Below are 22,192 nucleotides of genomic sequence, written 5' to 3'. Positions count from 1 at the left end.
CTCTCTCTCTCTCTCTCTCCCAATCTCTCTCTCGATCATGCTCTTTTAAGGATATATTGACTGCTTTGAGAGGCATAGTGGTTTCTATAGGGTCAAGGGAAACTCACAACCTGCTATGACCCCAAGGCGCTTGCGCCGCGGGGTCATAGCAGGTTGTGAGTTTCCCGAGACCCTATAGAAACAACTATGCCTCGAATATTAAAAGCAGTCAATATATATTTTATATACCGAAAAAAAGGAAAATGTTGACTCACCCATTTAGGTTTCCATCTCATCGCACAAAAGAAACTTATACGGTAACACGTAAACCAAAATGGGGATCGCAGCAAAATGACGTCACGTTTCACAGCCATGGAAAAAGTGCTATGAAAAATGGATATAAACCGGTAGAGCCGGGAAAAATGACTATGAATTTCAATTAGCGGGCATGGTTGGGGATCGCAGCAAAATGACGTCACGTTTCACAGCCATGGAAAAAGTGCTATGAAAAATGGATATAAACCGGTAGAGCCGGGAAAAATGACTATGAATTTCAATTAGCGGGCATGGTTAAGAACATGACTGCATTTTCAACCAATCAGAAGACAGGATTAGTAAAGAATCTTAAAATGAGGTATATAAAACTAAATACATGTACTTCACAATCCCTCTCTCCCCATCTTTAACTCGATACTGCTCTTTCACCCTCTCCATTTCTCACTCAATCCTGCTATAAAACCCTTTCTTTTACCCCCTTTCTCTCCACCTCTCCCAGTCCCACTTGCCTTTTCTCTTTCCCCCTCCCTGCTCTCTCATCATCCCATCTCCACCCCTCTTCCCAGACTATTCCTCCCCCTCTCTTTCTCTATCCTCCACCTCCCTGTTAATCCCGAATATTCACTCTCCTAGTACTCAATTAACAATCCATTTCACTGCTCATTCAACTACTTCATCAATCATATTTTGATATTTCCAATTTTCAATTTCGTTTTCCAAATGGATGGAACACAGTTGCAAAGACTGTAAAGAAAGCATTTTGAGTGCAACTATTAATACCCTATTGTATATCCTATAGGAATTATGTTTGGACTATGTGATACATAACAGTGATGTTCACACATCTCAATAGGTTGTAAGTGATCAACAAGGCAAGACAAAGTCTAGTGAAATTGCCTTAAGATGATTTGTCATAAGTTTTGCAATTTAGACTTTCTTCTATCCAGTCTAAAGTAGGCATCCACAGAAACAAAACAAAAAGACACAAAGAAATCTGAGAATATTAATATGATCTAAAGCCTCATTTTATTGAAGACTGCTGGACAGAGATCTCACAGACTACTACGTATCTACACAAATAAAATAAAAAAGATTTTAAAAAAGAGGAATTTACAACCAACTGTCTTCATACTGAGACTGTTGATTTAAAGTCATTCAGTAGGATTTTTGAAAAAATGCTGACACAATATCTCACACCATACTCTACAAATATTTCCATTAAAACTAATCAGTTTTGTTAGAATCTAGAGTTCAGATACAAAAAGCGGCAAGTTGATTTTACTCATCATTATCTAGTTGTACATACAAAAAGTTGAATAATTGCCACACTTCAGCAAATGACAAAAGAGATTGAATTTGCATCTCATTATTCTCATACATCCTTTTTGAAAATGTCAAGTCTTTAGTGGTTCATTATCTGGTGCATTAAGATCATATTCACCATATTAATTTTCAGTTCCAGAAATAGACAGAAGTATTGGGATAATAAATTGTTAACAAAATATGTGTCAAACTACTTAGAATGACAAAACTGACAGTAAAAACAAAAGTGAGAAAAATGAGAATAATAAAGAAGCTACATTAAGGAATGTCCAAAAGTTATTGGGAAGAAGATAAGGGCTAAGGATAGCATATGATTCATAAAGATTTCTTATGACTGATAGTGATAATTATTAATATTATTATTATCATTATTATTATCAGTATTTACTTTTGGTATTAAGCAAAGGATAATGAATAATTGCTAACCATTTAATGAAGTTAATACACATGATTCATCTAGATTTCCAAAGTGACTCAATTAGCCCATTTAGAAAATCAATAATCATGATCCGTATGAAAAAATATTCAATTTCCATTGCTATAATCATCAATGTGTGCATGCCGGCAGATCTCTGCTTACAACTCAGCTATTGGATCGATTTTAGACTGTAAGATAGTCAACACAACTAGAGAATTAGAGCCTTATAGACCGTTTTAAGGATCGATACTTGTACGGTACTTGAAAATGACCCCTCCAGTAGGCATTTGTTTTGCAACATTGACTGAAAAATACAAGTAAAAACATACAAAGGGTTTTAATGACAATGCCAATACATAAACACCCTCTTTTTCCTTCTTTAAAAACCAAAGTACTTGCAGCATTTTCCATTTGTGTCCACTAAATTGAGATGATTGCACAATGTTATGACAATATAATATCATGCCATATTATGCAATGATACAAAAATTGCCACAGGCAGTTAACTCGGGAGAATGTGCAATGACGAAAAATGAACTGAGCACTTAGCAAAGGTTTATTGAGTTATTACTCTAAGATCTGTATCAAAATCAAATTGAAGGTCTGTATCAAAATCAAATTAAGATGGCAATGTAGGCTAACGATTCAATATTTTAATTATTTGTCACCAACAGCTTAAATGGACTCTAAAATGGTCTCAATTTCAATGATAGACACTCAAGCATAAAATGTAACAAATTATAATTCATATTTGTTTTGCAGCGAAATGGAAGAGACAGTTTTGTTCTTCTCTCTTTTGAGTCAGGAATACAATCTGAAAAACATGATTTTTTTTTTAAAGAGATGTCAAAATTGAGATTTTCATCTCCCGAAAGAAGAGACACAATGTTATATTTTACACACATAGTTAAACAATGACATAACATGTTTGAATGGTCTACATATATCTAAACAGCACATCACACAGGACTGGAGGGGTTTCATTCAATGGGGGAGAGGGATTGGAAGATGATAGAGAACATGTACACACCAACATCAAATCACATCATATAGCCTCCTTCACATTCAACTTAGTAAATCACCTCAAAAAGTGCCACGGCCACATAAAATAACATTCGGTAAGCTTGGCTCACATAACTGTATCTTTTAACACACAGATAACAGAGCATGCTTAGTGACCATTGGTGTGTGCAGCTAGTCTTTTTTCTTCCCCACACGCAATTAATTATCATGTAAGACAGTTTTATTTTGCTGTGACAGTGTTTCTGTGGTGGTTTAGTGCAGATGTCTGAATGAGGCCTATGTTTTCAAAGGACAGTTTCTGGTAATAGACCGCTTATAGAATGGTACAGCATCTCCATCTAATTTGTAAGTTATGCATGAACAAATCGGATAGAGATCTGTTAAGAATGCATTTGAAGGGCCAACAAGGAGTGATCTATCTTTCGTTTGATGGCTTTAATTAAAAGCATGTACACTTACTGACCTAGATGGAATATACAGTCACCTGTCTGATCAATGATGCAATGATCAATACTTCAGAAACTGACCTTAAATTGATTTATCAAAAACTACATCTATTTACCTGTAGCAACAACATTTAGACTTCACAACATTATCAAAACACAGAGAAAATTGGGCAAAAACTTATCCTGGAATTCATGTATAAATCATAGGGCTGGCATATGAGAGTAACAGATGAATAGCAGGTGCTATATTGTTTTATGTTTGTTCTGGTTTTAAAGATAAAAATACTATTAACATAAATCAGCCTACCAATAATAAACATACAAAATCAGTGCATTCTTTTAATAGAAAATTGTGCTGAATTTGATGATGTAAAGTGAGCTAAACTTCGATACTATTTCACCTATTGCTTGTAAAATTCCTTTAGACTCATGCAGTAAAGTAGAGAAAACAAAAGTAGATCAGATATTTGGTATAAAGCCCAGAGAAACAATTACAATTTACATATTTACAATGAGATTCTCAATATCATGAATAGTATCTCTACACTGATGGAAAAAAAAGTAAGAAATACAAAAAGGTATTTATAGTTAAAAGCAGTCAACACAGTCTTGAATACATAAAATAAAATGATAAGAATGAATGGATGTGTAAATCAAAAGCTTAGATATCATACAGATTCGAATTTGCTTTTGATTAGGTATTTACAAGAGACACAATTTTCTATGTTATTTTTCCCCAAAAGAAATATGACATACTGTTATACAAACGATTTCCAAAGAAACAGTGTTTTTTTCTTCATTTTTGAAGGAAGGAGACAAGTTGGAATCCTTAGCCAAAAGGCACAAAACTTAATAACTTAATGGGTTGATAAATGATAAATACAAAGTAACTCTAATCAAGTCTCCTCTATTTTTTACCAATCACCCATGAAGTATGTTCATATGCAATATCATCATGCCCTATGATATGTTCTCTGCTATGAAACCATTTTGTAATATCTTCTGACAGACAGCTTATCTTGGTCTTATGCGAATTGCCTCTTCATGTACAACAATTAGAATGTGTGCAAAAGCTATTTGTGGTCAAAGATATTTGGAAGATAACCAGTGCATATAGATAAACAATCTGTAATAATTACTCTACTTCATTTCATAGAAAGAATACATGTGATGTGATATGCATCTCATTATAACAGTTGAATCAGACCATGGCAAATGTATCGAATTTGAATCTAAATCTGTAAATCACAATATTCGCTTATTGTCCAAATGAAACATATTAAAAACATAATAATCATTAACTATACAAAAGTGCTGAAATTGTTGATAAGGAAATAGAATTGACCCATTTTCCTTATAAAAATTTCAGAGCTAATATTATTTAATGGTATGTGCAATCATGATACAGAGGAGATGGGGTTATGTGGGGATCCCATCTGCGTGAGGACCTTATCCAACCATTGTAACGGACCGTTGAGATGAATCTCAATCCAGCACGGGGTAGAGGTAACATCCTGACGATGGTACTCTGCGCCCCAACCCTTGACAAAGCTCATACGGATGGTACACATCTTGGTGAGTTCGTAGACCATCTCAAAGCCATGGTTGACGTACTGGGAGAGGAGGGCAGCAAACTCCTGGTTGTTGAAGATCTTGAGAGAGCATCCTGGAGGGATCTTGCAGACCGTGGTCGGATGGAAGCCGTGCCGATGGTTGCAGTTGCGGCTCTGGACAAAGATACTGCTGTCACTGAGACACTCTGCGTAGACCTCACCTCCAACGTAGTACAGATGGACACCTGCAACATCAGGGACAAAACCAGATACACAGTCAGTTAATAACATACTGAAATAGGTTGTACATTGTCTTGGTATCTCTTGGATAAGGTCTCTTTGAAAGTGGCACAGTATATCCCCTCTACAGGAAAGTAACTGACTTACAAATCTTCTAAGGTTCTAAGCCAAACTGCAATAATGACGTCTGTATGCTTGACTAAACGATACTTGTTTCCCTAACACAAGAGGAGAATACTTTCTCAGCAGATTATGCATTAGCCTTTGACGTTGAATTTGGAACACTAAACACACAAGATACAGCACAGTAGGCTCTAAAAATTAAAGATGGTGCTGGATTTCCACTGCTAAGTGCATTGATCATTGGTTAACCATGAAATGTCCCAGATAAGTATCGACAATCTAGACAATCCAACCTACCTTTTCCGATGTGTCTCCTTGTATTCTCTATGGTGGAATTGCGGTTGACATTAGAGAGAAGACCCAGGCAGAAGCGATCATGGTTATTGGATGGATCGGTGAAGCCGTCCACGATGACGCTGGTTGTAGTAGCATGGAAGGGCTCCCCCACTCTGTTGTTGAGCTCGTAGTAAGCGATGGAACACCATGATTGGGGTTCTTGGTATGTGACGGGGGCTACATCACGACCTTCGACAGCTGGTAGGTAGAAAGCAAAAACAGAGAGAGAGAGAGAGAGAAATGTTATAATACATGTAAATTTTATCATGTTTCAACTTTCACATAGACTTATTCAATTGGAAACAATGCAGATCTTAAACCTTGAATTTGTTGTGATTGAAATGATACGTACATGTATCAAACCCTATGTTGTTAATGTACCGGTACATAAGGTTGGAGGTTGGAGGTGACATATTAATAATTCCTGCAAAGTTCTACAGAATTTGATGTTGGCTCCAAGACATTAGAGTTACATGCCCATACATTGTAGCTGCTGTTACTGAATACAATGTACATACATGTACACAGCACCCAACCAGACCTCATTAATATACTCTGCATGTTGCATCCAGTGTCAGTGCTCGATCACAAAGGAAATATCCTGGTAACCTGAGACAATCTAGCAAACATGAAGGAATCCATGAATCTCTTACCCAACCCTGAGGGTGCTATACAGGTACATATTGGTTTGGCAACCGGATAGACCAGACACAGTGCAATATCTTCCTTGTACACTACTTGTATGTAGTATAGCATACCGTGTACAGTTTGCTTGGTAGAGTCGGAGGTGTACATGTATAATTGCTCTTGTTGGATGGCTCTTTCTGTCATAATGGATATTTAACTCACAATGTCCCATAATCTTCATCTATGATTGCACTTTTATTTTATGAACCTATCATGTAGTATCTTAAATTTTTCAAAATGATTTGATTTTCCAATAGACCCCAACCAAAGTTATTATGGCCATCTTATTCAAATGCTGAATCTGCATTCTGTTATTGATTTTAAAATTCAAGATGGAAATATTTTAGACATTTTTTTCCCCCTGACAATGCACATGGGGATCATTCTTGATCGAAATGTAAACTCTCTAAAACGTCAGATTTATAGCTCATAATAACTCAACGTTTTCATTTATCTTTTCCCAAATATATCAATAATCATGCTCTAAGAATGCGGCACGATTCATCCATTTTCTTTGGTTGGGATTGGGGAGGTAGTTTTTACAACACTGTCATTATGTCAGAGGTTTAATGTTCTTTCTCCATCTAACTTCACTCCATGGACTACAGTCAACACAGACTGCAAACACAGAGCTGAAAGCCTCCAATGTAGGGACTGTTTGACTGGACATGTTTACCATGAGAAGTGGAAAGAAAGAGCTTACAATATCATACATGTACGTCACGTCAAGGACACTGACATTAACACCAACAATGTCATGATGCATAGCAAGTAATGTGTATGTCATTTTCATATCAAACAATATGAATAAACATATGGGATGTTACAAGGATATTCAATTTAATCACATGTCTTGTAAGTACAGGAAGGATATAGAGCACTTGATGATCAAGGACTAGTAGCAATTGAAACCAAGTACCAAGAAATATAAACAATTAGCAGTGTTTGGGCGGAAATCAGCATGGTAATAAAAACATGTGGCTAATGTCCATTTGGAAGGCTTTAAGTATACACATGTACGTGGCTACATACACACTCAATCAAAATAATCACAAGTGAGCATTTATCTTATTACTTATCCTGGTGTCTAGTTTCTTTTACAGTCACTAAGTTTAAACTAAGAAAATGCAAGCAATAAGTTGTGAGTACCTTCGGAATACCTTTAGATCCCTTTACAATATCAGTACTTTAATTTCATTATCTTTACGACAAGGCTCCTTTACACTTCCATGTGCAGAATTAAGTACTAATTCTATGTACATGTACTTGGACGATATCATACGTACAAGGATATCTTAGTTAACCTTTCCAATAAATGTTATTATATTTTATAATAACCATAAAGTCAGATGACATGTTCAAACCAGAGAATTATTCATAGCCCATATAACAATGCCCTACTCAAGCATATCACATGCTTGGTTCAATTTCAGTCTAGGAATGTTCACTTATTGGCAAGGTAGGGGGTCATGGCGATGGGGGGGGGGGGGGGGGGCACTCAACATCACCCCCTTAGACTGTCAATACCCGAAAGCCTATGTAAGAGGCAAATCAACACGCAGTCCAGGCATTGCTCCTCGTAAATAACCAGAGCCAGACAACACCTCGTGCCAACTGCTCTGCCAATCATCCCTCAATAACATTAGCCAAGGAGCCTGCCTGCCTGGTTAGAATTGTTTTGTCTGGAGGCACCTAGCCCCCATTCAGAACCCCACAAAACTATATGATACATATGATAACTCTGAATTAAACTATCATTGTATGAGTATTATACAAAACAAAGGTTTGGGCATAATTGTGAACAACAATTGCATTTTCGAAAACAAAAATTTCCATTTAATTGCCTTGTGAATGTTGAAAATGAGAACTGTCCAAAATACGCACTTCCCTCTAAAACATATACTTAGCTCATACAAAGTTTCTATATGAAAGTAATCTTCTTCACAATCTTTTCACTATAATGTAACGTATGTGTTTCTTAAATTTAGATGTTCCTTTATACCATTTCTCCTGTGTAAAAGGGCCTACATGTATGTACTGCAGGTGCAATGTTTTGGCATGCATCCATTACATGGGGAATAAATGTGTCAGCAATGTTTTAACAAGCTCTGTCGGGATCCCTTCATGACATGATTCATGCTTTAATTATCAACCTTTCAAAATAGTACAAGGAGCATCTCTTCAACGTGCCAGATTTCTCTTGAACAGCTGTGACAAAATAAAGACATAACACTTGTACTAATGAGTATGTACTAATGAATGGGTACTAATCAATGGGTAGACAACACTGAATAAATAAATGATTTTGTTATGGCAGGTTTCTAGCACTGGAACACAGTTTATAGTCTCTTCTCTTCTTGGGTAAAGAATCAGTGAATCCATTGACCTATACTGTGTAATGAAAATACTGTAAGCACATTGGTCAGTTAACTAGTAAAGCGCTTTATGAGAAACACAGCCAATATTCTTATGGAGTTGTTAGCTAGGAAAATAAATAAATTTTAATAAAAATATCATAAAATAATAATGTGCTAGTTTTCATGAGGTCCATTTCTTGATAATGTTTTTCTTTTGACGTGAAAATTTCATCTTCACTCCATCAAAAGATAAACCTATATAGTTATAAAATCACAGAGATTACTCCCCATTTCTGTTTGCTATTTTGTTACGATATCAAAGGATTGATATCTTGCAGCTAGTCTTGAGGTCAGGAAAGTGAAGATGTTTCAACGGAACATGACCGTCTGACAGGCTTCCTTCAGACATAACATCTTAACCTATGCATATATCATATTATCATCCTATCATAAACACCTTCATTTTTTAGCACCTTACCCACATACCTAATGGCCCGGTCCCACTGGCCGATGGACACAACACGTATGCATAAAGGACACAGCGGACGAGCAAAATTTCGCGAGTGGCTCCATCCATTTTCATCCGCTCCAGAAATGGACAAAATTTGCGAAAATTTGCGAAAACAGAACGGAAAATAACGGACATGGGTAGTATGTAGCGGGAATGTTAAACGGATGTTCATCGGAAGCCTAGCGAATGAAAGCGGATGGAAGTGGATGACAGCTTTGAAAACTTTATATACGAGATGCATACGCTTACATCCTTTCTATTTCCGTGCTACTAACGATGTACAGACGTTCCGTGTACCTTATCTTTCCTCCCTCTTTCCGTTTTCAGGTGTAGCGGATGTGAGTTGCGAGGATGCCCAGAGGATGCAGAGAGGATACAGCGGACGTTTAACGGATGATAACGGACATAGAACGTTTGTTGCTCGTATTTGTCGCGGATTTACATCGTACACGGCGGAAGTTCATCCGTTCTAAAAGTTTTGTGCAGCTCAAAACTTTTTGCGCGGATGAAATCACAGTGGACGGATGCTCGATGGATAGAGCGTATGAAACACGTATGCAATGAGTACACAACGGATGCATAGCGTTTTCCAACGGATGGCAAGATTTTGTTACGCTTTACATCCTCTTTGCATCCGTAAGTGCAGTGGGACCGGGCCTTTACATATTACTACCCGGTATTATTAATGTCTTCATCCTTAACACCTTACATACTTTAACACATTAACAACCTACATGTATACAATATACACCTTCACTGTTAAAATCTCACCTGCCTATTAACACCTTACCTAATTACTAAGAAACAGAATCAGCGCTCTGTATAGGCACATACCCATATGTTTCAATTGTCCCCTAAAAATGGTAATACGTGTTGAACTAGAACTTTACGAAGCAAGATTATATGGGCAATGGTTTGAAATTCTTTGAAAATAATTCCTCTTTTTTTTAATCTACACACATGTACTCATAAACATGGTTTGGGGTTTCTTTATACTGCAAGAAGAATGGTACAAACTGAATTGATCAGATGAAAGATCCCTGAACTTGATTTAAATTTGGAATGAAATTCGCTCTTGTGTGATACTAGCAGGAGAAGAAATGTAACTTAAAATCAATTTGAGGAACAACATCAAGCCAGGCAGGTACCAGACTTTTGAATATATATGAACCTGTCTATAGCCTGTAATCCAATGAAATGTCTAAATGTATTACTACATGACTAATCCTGCTACTTCCTAATTATTCAGATTGCAGGAACTTGAGGAAATAAAATGCTGTCACAAGTCTGAATACGGTACATGCATGTGTTCATACAGGCATGAAATTCCAAACTCCCGGAAAATATTAATTAGCTTTGCTTGCTTTTATGAGGGTGAGTCAGAGCGATAGAATGACCTATATAGACACACAATGGGATATAAAATGTTTCTCTGTGATTTTTGACGAGCAATTGATTGCCCTTCAAGAGTACATGACCATCCATATTCATCACAATTTCCTTTTTTTCTTAACTTAGAGGAATGCCTGCAAAATTATATGCAAAATCAATGAATTTAATCCGAAATACACCTGTTTACTAATTTCATGCATGTTTCATGAACAAAAGTTTCTCTTGGCAACTCAATTTGCTTTCTAGATGCTTGCCAGACATAGCAACAGTCAATGTTTTGAAAAGTGGATTGCATCTACACAGATGTCATATTCCATAGCGGACGAATTATATGTAATGAAGATTAAGGCTGCGATGGGTAGTCGAATGCTCGAGTACCCGCACGGTTGACAACTACCGTATTTGCCGGCGTATAGGCCGCAGTATTTTTGGAAGAGAAAATATCAAAAAGTCGGGGTGCGGCCTATGCGGCGAAAGAGTAAAAAAAGTTTTTTTTTTTTTTTTTTTTTTTTTTTTTTTTTTTTTTTTTTTTAGTTTCGATTTATGGCGCTATGCCTGGCAATGTCTCCCAGCTCAGTAATCAGTGTGTTGACTCACCACTCGGAAACTACAACAACACTAAAATTTGACTGTCATCTTGGTTTGAAAGTAATCTTTCTAATAGATCTCAATATGTAGTTTATAATAATAGTTCCTCAAATTTTTTTCTATAACAAATGGTGTACCACAAGGTACACCACTGGTACCATAGGTACTTTATTGTTTTTAATTCACATTAATGATCTTACACATTCTTCTAAAAACGACATTGTTACTATTATTTGTGACAAGTTTACAAGCACAAATCAGCGCCTTTAACTGCACCTCGATGTTAAATGAAGGTCCTTCCACGCGTCGGTTTTCGGCAGCAAAACAACAACAAAACAAAAAAAAAAATGATTTTTTTTTTTTTTTTTTTTTTTTTTTTTTGCTGCCGAAAACCGACGCGGTTGTCAAAATCGGGGGTGCGGCCTATGCGGGGGTGCGGCCTTTACGCCGGCAAATACGGTACTCGGGTACGATTTCTTGTACCCGAATATTCGGCCGCAAAAAAAAAAAAAAAAAAAAAAAAAAAAAAAATGTCCAGGCCGACGCTTACCCGTGCCAGGAAGAGCGGCGTCCGCTGGCATGGTACCGTCGGTAAAAATGTTTCCCAACTGAAGCACTGTCAAACTCACCTTTCAGAAACTGGGACCAAATGTCCAGATTTCTGTTTGGACTTGGAGGAAAATGGATTATTCTGCCATCTTTGGTTTTTAAAACAGCATTGTTTACTGTTATTATTCTTATTAAATCGGCGCCTTCAACTGCAACTCAAAGTAAAGTTGCATACGTTTTCAGTGAGGGACCTGAGAAACTGCCGAGTGGTATGGTAGTGGCAAAAAAATCAAAAAAAATCAAAAAATCAAAAAATCAAAAAAATCAAAAAAATCAAAAAAATCAAAAAAATTCAATAAAATTCAAAAAAATTCAAAAAAATTCAAAAAAATTATAAAAAAACATGGCGTCCGAATATTCGAGTATTCGCCTGTGAGCCTGGGAGTGTACTCAGGTACCTCATTACACTGTTGTGCACAGCCCTAATGTAGATAGTTTGTAACCAGTGGTTCTGGAGAGAAAATATTGAAATATGTTATTGGGTCTACTCTGAATCCTATATTTTCTCTACAAGATCCTGAGGTAAATCTCATTTGAAATTTAAATACTTTTAAAATACTAAAATCTTGAGTACTAGTTACGATTACATTCAAAAGAAACTAAGAAGCTGCAACAAATTTGCAACAAATATGGACACTTGTGTAAACTATGGATTTGTCTGACCTTGCCCTACATGTATAACATGCCCATAAAATTCAACTGCTTAGTGCTCTCAGTGTAGATGCCAGACACAGGGATGTAACAAAGCAAATTAAAAAAAAAATATACAGAGAGTAAAATGAAAATTCTTAACCAATATCACCTGTTTGCATTGAAATAAAACGGTGCCTTAGCTTAGGGCTCTGTACCAACACCCCATGTGTAGGTTTGTATTATGACTCACTGCTATGGAGAGAGAGAGAATCAACAACACCTAAAATAATAGGAATGGTGGGTGACCATGAACTCTAGATGAGAACAGACTGAGAATCAATACACCCATTCACACACACACACAAAATTGAGATTAGTACTACCATTCTATTCTCAATGATACAATGGTCATATTCATAAAAGCTACGTTAAACTCGGTTTAAATAGGCTTTTATGAATAGAGGATAAACTTTATTTTGAACAAATTATTGTAATTCTGTAAGAAAATGGGGGGGGGGGGGGGGGGGAATTCCATCATGAATTGAAATTGAAAAATTTGTTTTTGTGCATTTAATTGTATAAAAACTGGCTAATGTTTTTGTGTGTTCATACATACATTTAGGACATATGAACTTGATTTTCTTTCAAAACTTGCTTTTGTAGAAATGCTTGATAATTTATCAAGGTACAGGTGAAATTAATAAAAAAGGTACTATTATGGCAATTTGAATCATGATCAAAATGTTCACTATTAGTGAGATTATTTGGTTCACATTACACATAGAAGGGTTAGATTGTGATTTGTCTGTGTTGTGTGTGATTTGTCTGTGTTGTGTGTGAACTGCCCCACTGGTTGGGGATTGCTACAGGCCGGCAGGAAGGTACATTCTGTTTGAACATTATTTCACAGACATACATGTAGACTGTTTGCATGCTATGTACTCACAGACAGGCATTCTAAGAATGCAGAAAGGAAACTGAACATTATTAAAGGAAGGTGACCAAGTCTTCAAGGTGTGAATTTGTATTAACCTTATAATGTATTGTACGTGGTACTCAAAATAACTTTTTTAATGAAGTGAGATAAAACTAGTTGTAGGTCAAGCTGTGTGACATGGAGAAATACTGTATCTTTCAAACATCTCATTTCCTTAAGGCCTGGAACTAAAGCTAATTTTGATTGACTGATGGGTGATTACTTCTCCTGAATTGTTAAAGAAAGCAGTTGTTTATATGAAGAATACTTTGAAAAAAAGAGATCCCAATCATCACATTCTACGCAATGAATTATTCAAAGCTAATGCTCTTCTCCCTGACGTTCATGTCTTATAAATATTATTTTCAGACTGCTACATTGTGTTTCATTTTTACACAGAACATTGAGAACGTAAGTCAAAAGATTTACCATAAGATTCTTGTTCTTTACATGTATATGATCCAACATTAGTCAAATTATATAATAGAGCATCTTGCATCAGCCTATATCTTGTTTTTGTAGATAGGTAGAAGTAATTAAATTTGTATCCTACTACTTCTAAACAAGAGAGAATATCAAGTACTTCCTTGGTTGGCTGAACCAACACTGATCTTGGCCCTTATACCTTGTAGACTCTCTATCTACCTACCTACATGTAAACCCACGTGAGGGACTATCATATTTTGACAAAAATCCCATACAGGTAGTGGTGTGTTGACAGAGGATTTCCTGTCCTTCCGTCAAAGAGTTTATTTTGCACATCCTGAAGTAACACCCTAATGACCTCTCCTACCTTGCTGAGTGTATTATACCCATTATATCAACACAACAAACTAAGCTGGCTGGCTTGTATATAAACATCTTCTACCTAATCGATTAAAGTAACAAGTGCACCAAACCTAATTTTTTCCACCTGAATAACAAAAAAAAAAACATACCGTACTTAAATTGATGGGGTTCATATTTGAAGCATATTCAGAGTAGACCTTTTTTACATAATTTAAAATTCTTTGTATACATTGTGTAAATATAATTTTTTAATAGAATTTTTATTAAGGTAGTGAACTCAAAATGATAAGTCTGTTTTCTAGTACAATAAAAGATAATGTCATGAATTGTTGGCTCAGGGACGAATGCGATCTGTAATGTTTCTACCGTCAATATGGAGCGTTTTTAACTTATAATGTAAAAAGTAAAAAATGCATAGATGATTCAAAATTGTTTGATAAGATATATGATTCAAAATTGTTTGATAAGATATATGATCTCACATGACCTGAACGACTAAATGTTAATGAGATCGGTCCTTCTTCAGCAAGCATCCCAGGAAAGTGAGAAAAACATTTACTAATTTGGGGTTTTCCCTCAATCACAGCTGTTAATATTATGAACGTTAAAGGAAATAAATAATGCTAATGCCCTTAATATGAGACTATCGAGAACATTTCTTCAAAACAAGTGAGGAAAGAGTGTGTGAGAGAGAGAGAGAGACACCCACACACGCTGTACAGATAAGTGAAAGAAGAGGCAGAGAAGTAGGTGGGACTTTAAAGTATCAACGTCTATTTCTAGAAGATCACTGACCTGATGCTGACTTCGAATCTGTCTCATTGATTACTAACATTTGCACTTTCTGAAGGGCAATAGGATAGGACACTGCTCTAAACTTGGCACAAGTTCTCTATTAACATAATGCTTCCAAGAACCTCCCACCTACTAAATCTATTCTGTTTGCTAATCTAGTGTTTACCTCGAGTACATATGATACATTTTTATCTACCATTATTCTCCATTATCTACAATCAAAATGCAATTAATTCACTGTGCACGTAATTCATTGACATAGGAATGAACCATCCACCAGGCTTATTAATTGTTTTATAAATAATGTAAACTTTCAATGTATGAAGAGAAAGTCTGCACCAAGTTACCAACATAATCGTGAGTTTAGTAAAATGAGAAAAATGTGAAAAATTGACAATTCGATGAACCAGTGCTGCAGTCAAGTCTGACCTTAAGGTCATATTTTAGTGGCCTTGGCTTTGCACCGAGTCATATACATGTACAGGTACAAAACCAATGAAAGTTCGTTATTTGTCAGCAGCCTCGTGACTTGAAATGTCTGCCTAAACTACATTCCTGCAATGAACATTTGATAAAATCAGAATAAAAAGTTATTAGAGAGTTCTAGCATAGTGAAGATCTTTCAACAAATTAGCAACTCTTTGATTACTTTTGTTAGGTACTCCAGAAAGAAGAATATTTACCAAGGATTTGATTTGGTACCACACATGATGGGGGATTGGTATCCATAGGAGTTGAGCTGTTATCATTTTGGTTTGGACCTCCTTCATCAGGTGGCATGTATGCAGGAGGGGGCGTGTCAGCTGTAACATACAACAAAAACAAGAAATATACAAACATCAATAATATTCTACCAATTGTGCTTCCAAAGTATCTTTAATTGTATATTTTGTTGGTGTCATGTCATATACCGGTACTAGATGTTAATATATATTGTGATTATTTTCCTAGCGGGTAAGTTTACCATACATCTGCAACACATGTCTAAGAGATTGAATTGATATCCTTGCTTTCAATGCCACAAGAAGCAGTGGAACAAACTAACCTACTAGCATTTCATCTCAAATTTCATATTTTTGCAATACTCATTTTACACTTTGAGGATTAATAACGATGCATTCCTAGAAATATGTTCAACTATACAGGAAATATAGCTTGGTCCAGATGTCTATTTGTATGCTGATCAAGGTAAAGGTCTCCTTGGATTCTAAGACATGATAATGTGGTAATGTAGTCTAAGATTTCAAGGCTTCTAGCAGGTCTTACATTTAAGCTTGCCAATGTGGTATATATATTTGCCAATTTTGAATATTTTATCAAATTAACCTTGGGTTCAACTTCAAGCCAAGCATGCCTGTCCAGTAATTCATACGTGTAATCAGATTTCTTGTTAACAAATTAAAGGGTCTTTGTTCCTTAACTACATGTACTGTACATATATAGGAACAAACAGACGGCAGGAACGCAGCTTGTTGTGCTCACAAAAGGCCTGTCTTCACTAGCTCAAGATTGCCAAATATCCCGCTAATTGAACTATAACGATCGCAAACTATCCGGCTAATTTGCGTCTTCATCAGACCGAAGTAGCAATTAGCGGAATATTTGGTCGGGATTGTCATCCCAAGATATCTTGGGATAGTTTGCGAAATATCCCACTATTTGGCAAAATATCCAGCTATTTGTCCGGTGCATCTTCACCAGACCGAAGACTCGCACTATGCGCGAATGCTGAGCAAATATCTCAAGCTAATTTCTCAAGGTCGAGTTTCAAGTTTCGAGGTCGAATCTCGAGCTGATGAGGACGCGATTTGTAACTTCGGGATTATTTCCCAAATCAGAAATAGCGGGCTATTAGGCAATCTCGAGATGATGAAGACGCGCCTAAAGAAACATCTTGACTCGTGACTGGGACTCACTCATTAGACTAATGCCTCATTGATCTTGTTATTTTGGTAAGGGTCTTTACATTATCTCCTAATCCCTTACATTGCCACTCACAAGTGAGAGAGAGAGAAGGATTTGAAATTCGCTCATTATGGAAGCAGGCAGGGGCTGGGGTCTGTAGTCTTTGAAGGTGGCGTATCACTCATTCCTTTGAGTAGATCGAGAGTGACCTCGGTCTGGATTTATGGTTGTTTTAATTGGATGGGACAGTAATTAACAAGGTCCTCCTGTTACAAGATACATCTGGTTACAAGGAGATACTGGATAGGGAATGTGAGATATGATATCTTCACCTCGCTGTATTTCAGCAATTTAAATGGCATTTGATTCAACATACACTTGTTTCAACTGTACTGCTCTTATTGCACAAATAATTGGACATAAGACATGGGCAACGAGTTACATGTATAGGCATATACATAGGTACATTGCTTGTACAAGGTATGAAGCTGGCATAAAGGAAATCACAATGAATGCAAAATCAATTGCATTTGTACAATACATAATAGTGTAGAACAGAACCTCTGTTACACACTGAATCTAAATCTGAAAGGGAAAGTACAAAATCAGCGTTTCGTGCTACCCCCCCCCGCCACCCCCCCCCCCCCCCCCCCCGGGAGGTCAGCAGCAAATTGTCAAGGGGGAGAGGGGTGGACATCTGCAACATGCCCCCATTTCTCTGTTGCAATGTTGGGGTCCCAGTGCAAATTTTCAGGTGTTGTGTAATGTGTATGTGCTGGACCCCTGTTAGCATTAGTAAATGTTTAGTGTTTGATACGTACCAGGTAAGCCATAGGGGCTATTTGGGTTGGAGCTGGCAGGGGAAGGCTGGGGTTGTGAAGTCCCATGGGGTGAGCCAGGGTGAGTTGGTGGTGGTGGAGGAGGAGAGTTCTGCTGCTGAAAGCTCTGAGGATACGTAGCATTGTGTGGGTATGCTGGCTCTGGGAGACCGCGGTATGGCAGCAGACTGTGAGAGGGTATCGACTCGCTGTGGCGCGGCACAAGCACTGGAGGAAGAACTGTCAATGAAAAAGAAAAGAAAGAAAATTGCATGACATATCCTTCATTTTTTAAAAATAAAATATAAGTCCTGGAAAGTGAGTCAGAATGTGGAAATAGGAATGGAGAACATGAAACATTCATAAACTTACACGGTAAAAATGATATCTTATGAAATGTAAGGTCGCCATCATACATGTAAGTTTAAATTGTAGAAAAAAATAGGACAAAAACCTTTTTGAGCTACCGTACTAGAAAAAATCCACCCCCCCCCCCCAAAAAAAAAAAAAATCAAAAAAATCAGGGACTACCATGGATTAATTAAACATGCAAGTGCCACCAAAAAAGGATTGTTTGAAACTATCAATCAACTACAATACACTTGTACAGAAATACAATACACCTACACATACAAAGTACATTACCGGTATTTAAGTCGACAATTTCTAAAATATTGGAAGAGGTGTTCTACATGTATGCATCCTAATTAGCAGTATGCAGAAACAAGCACTAGAATGATGATGATTGATTCATAACCAGTTACGATCTTTATAAAAATCAGGAATAGTGAACATGGCTAAAATGGTTAGACAGAAGAAGTTTCACAGATCCCAATTAGCAGTGTCAGGGTTACATGTATTTCAGGACTGCAGGACTGAAACGCTGATGATTCACAACCAGGTGCCATAACCACAGTACCAGGGTACCCAGAAACCACACCAATGTTTTCATCTCTGCTTGATATAATCATAAGAGAAGCTAATCCAAATTGAATCATACAAACACTGTTTTTTTTTTTGGGGGGGGGGGGGGTTGAAACTAAAGTAGATGGGCCAAAGATAGGAAATATTGGGATATAAGGGTAAAAAAAAAATCTTCATGTATGACATTTTATAACCTGGGCTTTCTAAAAGTAGATTACTTCATCATGTCCTCATCTAGTATTTAACCCTTATATTCATGTTATAACTTGTAGACATTACAGACTAATTAACTGATTTATTTTTGATGCAGTGAACTACTCTACAAGTTAAAATTTACGTTCACACAACTATGTACAAGTACACTGTACACATCTCCATGCCCAATGTTTCCTTTATGAAATTCACTTTGTCCAAAAGACTCCAAATACATGTAAAGTTTATTGTTCTAATCTACAGATTGTACCTTACAAATGGACAGTAGTTTTGCACCCACCAACTTTCTAAAATACATTTGTGTATATACATGTACATGTACAATGTATAACGAAGTAGAATAAAGCAGGAAGTACATGTACTGTATGTACATGACATACCGTCATGTTTTGACATACACGTGTGAACTCAATTTGATTATGTTTGAAAGCAGAACCAGACAGATGACCTATAGTCCCATCATCTCTCTCCTACTACACAGTGAATGGGGTCAGTTTACACACAAGACAGACAAACAATGACCAACTGGGACATGGTAGGTTCAGCTCAGGTCAATCAAGACTTGTTTACTTGCTTCTCAATTCCCTATGCAGTGATTGATTACTACAAATGTACTGCTCTACGTGATCACGATTAAGCTACATGTACTGTACATGTAAATCTCTGCTTATTTTGAGAATATATTGTATGGGATGGGGAAGAAAAAAAAAGTCCTCTAAAGTACACTATTTTCCTTTATTTTTCTCACCCTGAACATAGCGGCATAAATGTACATGTACATTGTACATGTATGCAGGTCATATCCTCCTTTCCACGTTTGATTTTTTTAAACATTGATAAAGAGTTACTTGAGTAACTATTTGATATCTTTTTTTTTACATTTACATTAATGTTAACTGAAATAATACCTTTCTCTATTTTTCCCCAGAGCTCCAGAGTAATATCTTGGCTCTTTTGCTCTGATGCATTTTCCTTTTTCACTTTCTAATACAAACTCCCTTTTCTCTCTCTCTAACTTCTGCTTTCTGTATTACCTCTGCAAAATCATGTTGCAACACGCTAGAGTCTAAATGCATGCATGGGTCAGACACTCAGACTATTTTTAAACAAAGGATGATTATGTCTAGGACCAGCCCTCCCTCTTCCACCCTAACGGTACCATATGATAAGCTGTAGACAGATGCAATTGTGTAGCCATGAGTTTGCAATGCCATGTACATGTATGTACACACTTCTACATGCACCAACCATGACCTTATTCCTATTCAACCCTGGCTGAACAAATCAAGCTAGGAATTCCTACCACACTTGTCATGTTGCCCATACCACTAATGCAATTTACAGATTTTTTTTCGCCAGCTTTTTCTCTACATTTTTATTGAGCATTGACAGAGGCAGACCTCCTCTTTTCGCCACTTTTACATTTTACATGTAACTACAGTTGTGTATATATCCGACATAACCATAGCTACCGTACATGCATGCTGTCATGTATATACATCTAGATTGCAAACTGTATCAACCATAGCCCCTGTACCTCCTTGATCACGCATCATCTCTGGTATAAGGGGTTGTCTTTATTTTCATTCCATAAATAAAATGACCATCATTAATTGATTTCATTGGCCATGTAAATGTACAGTAACTATGAAGTGTTTGTACAGTGTACATGTATGTGTACCGGTATAGGTAAAAGCTTCAAATTACTGTAAAAAGCTGAACTGTAAATTTTTCATGTAAAGACAGATGGCATTGAAAACTTTAAGAGCAGTGCAGAAATAAAATTATGCCTCAAAATAACTCTAGTGCTGAGGGTAGTATAATTAAAGAAAAATTCCATCAGACATACTGCAGCTGTAATTCAATTTGTGTATTATAATCATATACGTCTTACTGTGCATCATCCACTTATTAACATGTCCCAAGAGAAAATGCTTAGGGTGTGAGAAAGAGCTAACAAGCAATCAAATGAGTGGGACTATTGGTGGGCATAGTGCACAGCAAACATGCCTGATCCATCCAGCATCGTCATGGCAAGTGCCCATATTAACATTTTTATTAGGGCAGATGCCATGTGTTTGCATGGCGTCTCTGCCGGCACATTATGCCGGCAACACACTGCGAAATCAAGGCATGGATTTGCAGGCTAAGGCAGGAATAAGAGAGGACAGAGGGGTTTCCTAATTCAATCAAACATTTCCATGGTGCAGCAGTGTTTAGCTTGATCTGGCTTAGCTAGCTAGCTAGATAGCCAGCAAGGCAGCTAGGCACTAGGCAGGCAGTGCAGCGCAGGTAGCCTGGGGGCAATGATGAGCTGTCACTAGTCAGCAGGGAGAAGAAACCTATCTACATCAACAAAACGTGACTGTGGCATGGTATACCCAATGGAAAGACAACTACTTCACTGAAAAATGATAGAAAGAAATATTTAATCATTTTGTGTTTGTACGGTGCAAAGTTTCTACTGTCATAGTTAATATGTGTAAAGACAAAATTATTGAAGATTTAGAAAAAGTGAGAGATATACTGTATTAGTATATTCAGAGGGATGGAAACAGAGGGAGAGAGAGAGAGGGAGAGAGAGAGAGAGAGAGAGAGAGAGAGAGAGAGAGAGAGAGAGAGGAGGGGGGGGGGGAATAATGCAATATACCTGTATATTTTGACTATATTTTGCAAAGACAGATTACATAAATTTCATATGATAGGGGATAATTTCATGGTCCTCTATGAAGATGATTTGGGAATAGAAGCTTTCCATTAGAAAAGAAAGTAACATATTTTTAATTTTAACACAACACAAGCACCCACAGAGAAATGGGAGACAGTCCTACAGAATTGAGGAATGAAGGAAAGGGGGAGAGAAAGAGAGAGAAAGAGAGAGAGAGAAAGGATGAGAGAGTGGTGATATGAGATGATGAGATGGTATGAGTCATTTTAGGCTTGAGGATTGGTTTTCACTCAGTGGGATTCACACAGTCTTGGTAGATGAGCACTAGCTGCATGTTAGCACACCTGTCTTAAGATACTGCTTGCCACTCAGTCACAATACGTACATGTATACATTCAACATATGCCCCATGGGTATTATGCAAATATATACTGTAAATACATACCTACATGTATGTGTATTTTCAATGGCTATACATGTGTACAAGGAAGGAATAGGCCTCAATCTGACTAGTTTTTTTTCTCCATTTCTTACCACATGTCCATTATTTTTACATGAATCTATGAGGCACTCTATAATTTCATCATAAACATGCCATGTCTCTGGTTTC

General features: G+C 36.9%; 1 protein-coding gene across 2 annotated transcripts in view; it reads right to left on the bottom strand.

Moving 5' to 3' along the window:
* Positions 1–1,258: 1,258 nt before the first annotated feature.
* Positions 1,259–22,192, bottom strand: part of LOC582943 (mothers against decapentaplegic homolog 5) — a 28,117-nt gene continuing 7,183 nt past the window's right edge. For both annotated transcript variants that reach the window (XM_796653.5, XM_030980327.1), the window contains exons 3-6: positions 17,781–18,017; positions 15,738–15,857; positions 5,679–5,915; positions 1,259–5,263 (exon numbers count right to left, since the gene is read on the bottom strand). In XM_796653.5, the coding sequence (XP_801746.2) occupies positions 4,863–5,263; positions 5,679–5,915; positions 15,738–15,857; positions 17,781–18,017 (995 nt within the window). In that variant the 3' untranslated portion in view covers positions 1,259–4,862. The remainder of the gene's footprint in view (positions 5,264–5,678; positions 5,916–15,737; positions 15,858–17,780; positions 18,018–22,192) is intronic.

The sequence above is a fragment of the Strongylocentrotus purpuratus genome, unplaced genomic scaffold, assembly GCF_000002235.5.
Source record: "Strongylocentrotus purpuratus isolate Spur 01 unplaced genomic scaffold, Spur_5.0 spur5_scaffold_11, whole genome shotgun sequence".
NCBI classification, from domain to species: Eukaryota; Metazoa; Echinodermata; class Echinoidea; order Camarodonta; family Strongylocentrotidae; genus Strongylocentrotus; species Strongylocentrotus purpuratus.
The sequence above is the reverse complement of the archived record's forward strand: the minus strand, read 5'-3'. Positions and strand labels throughout refer to the sequence as shown.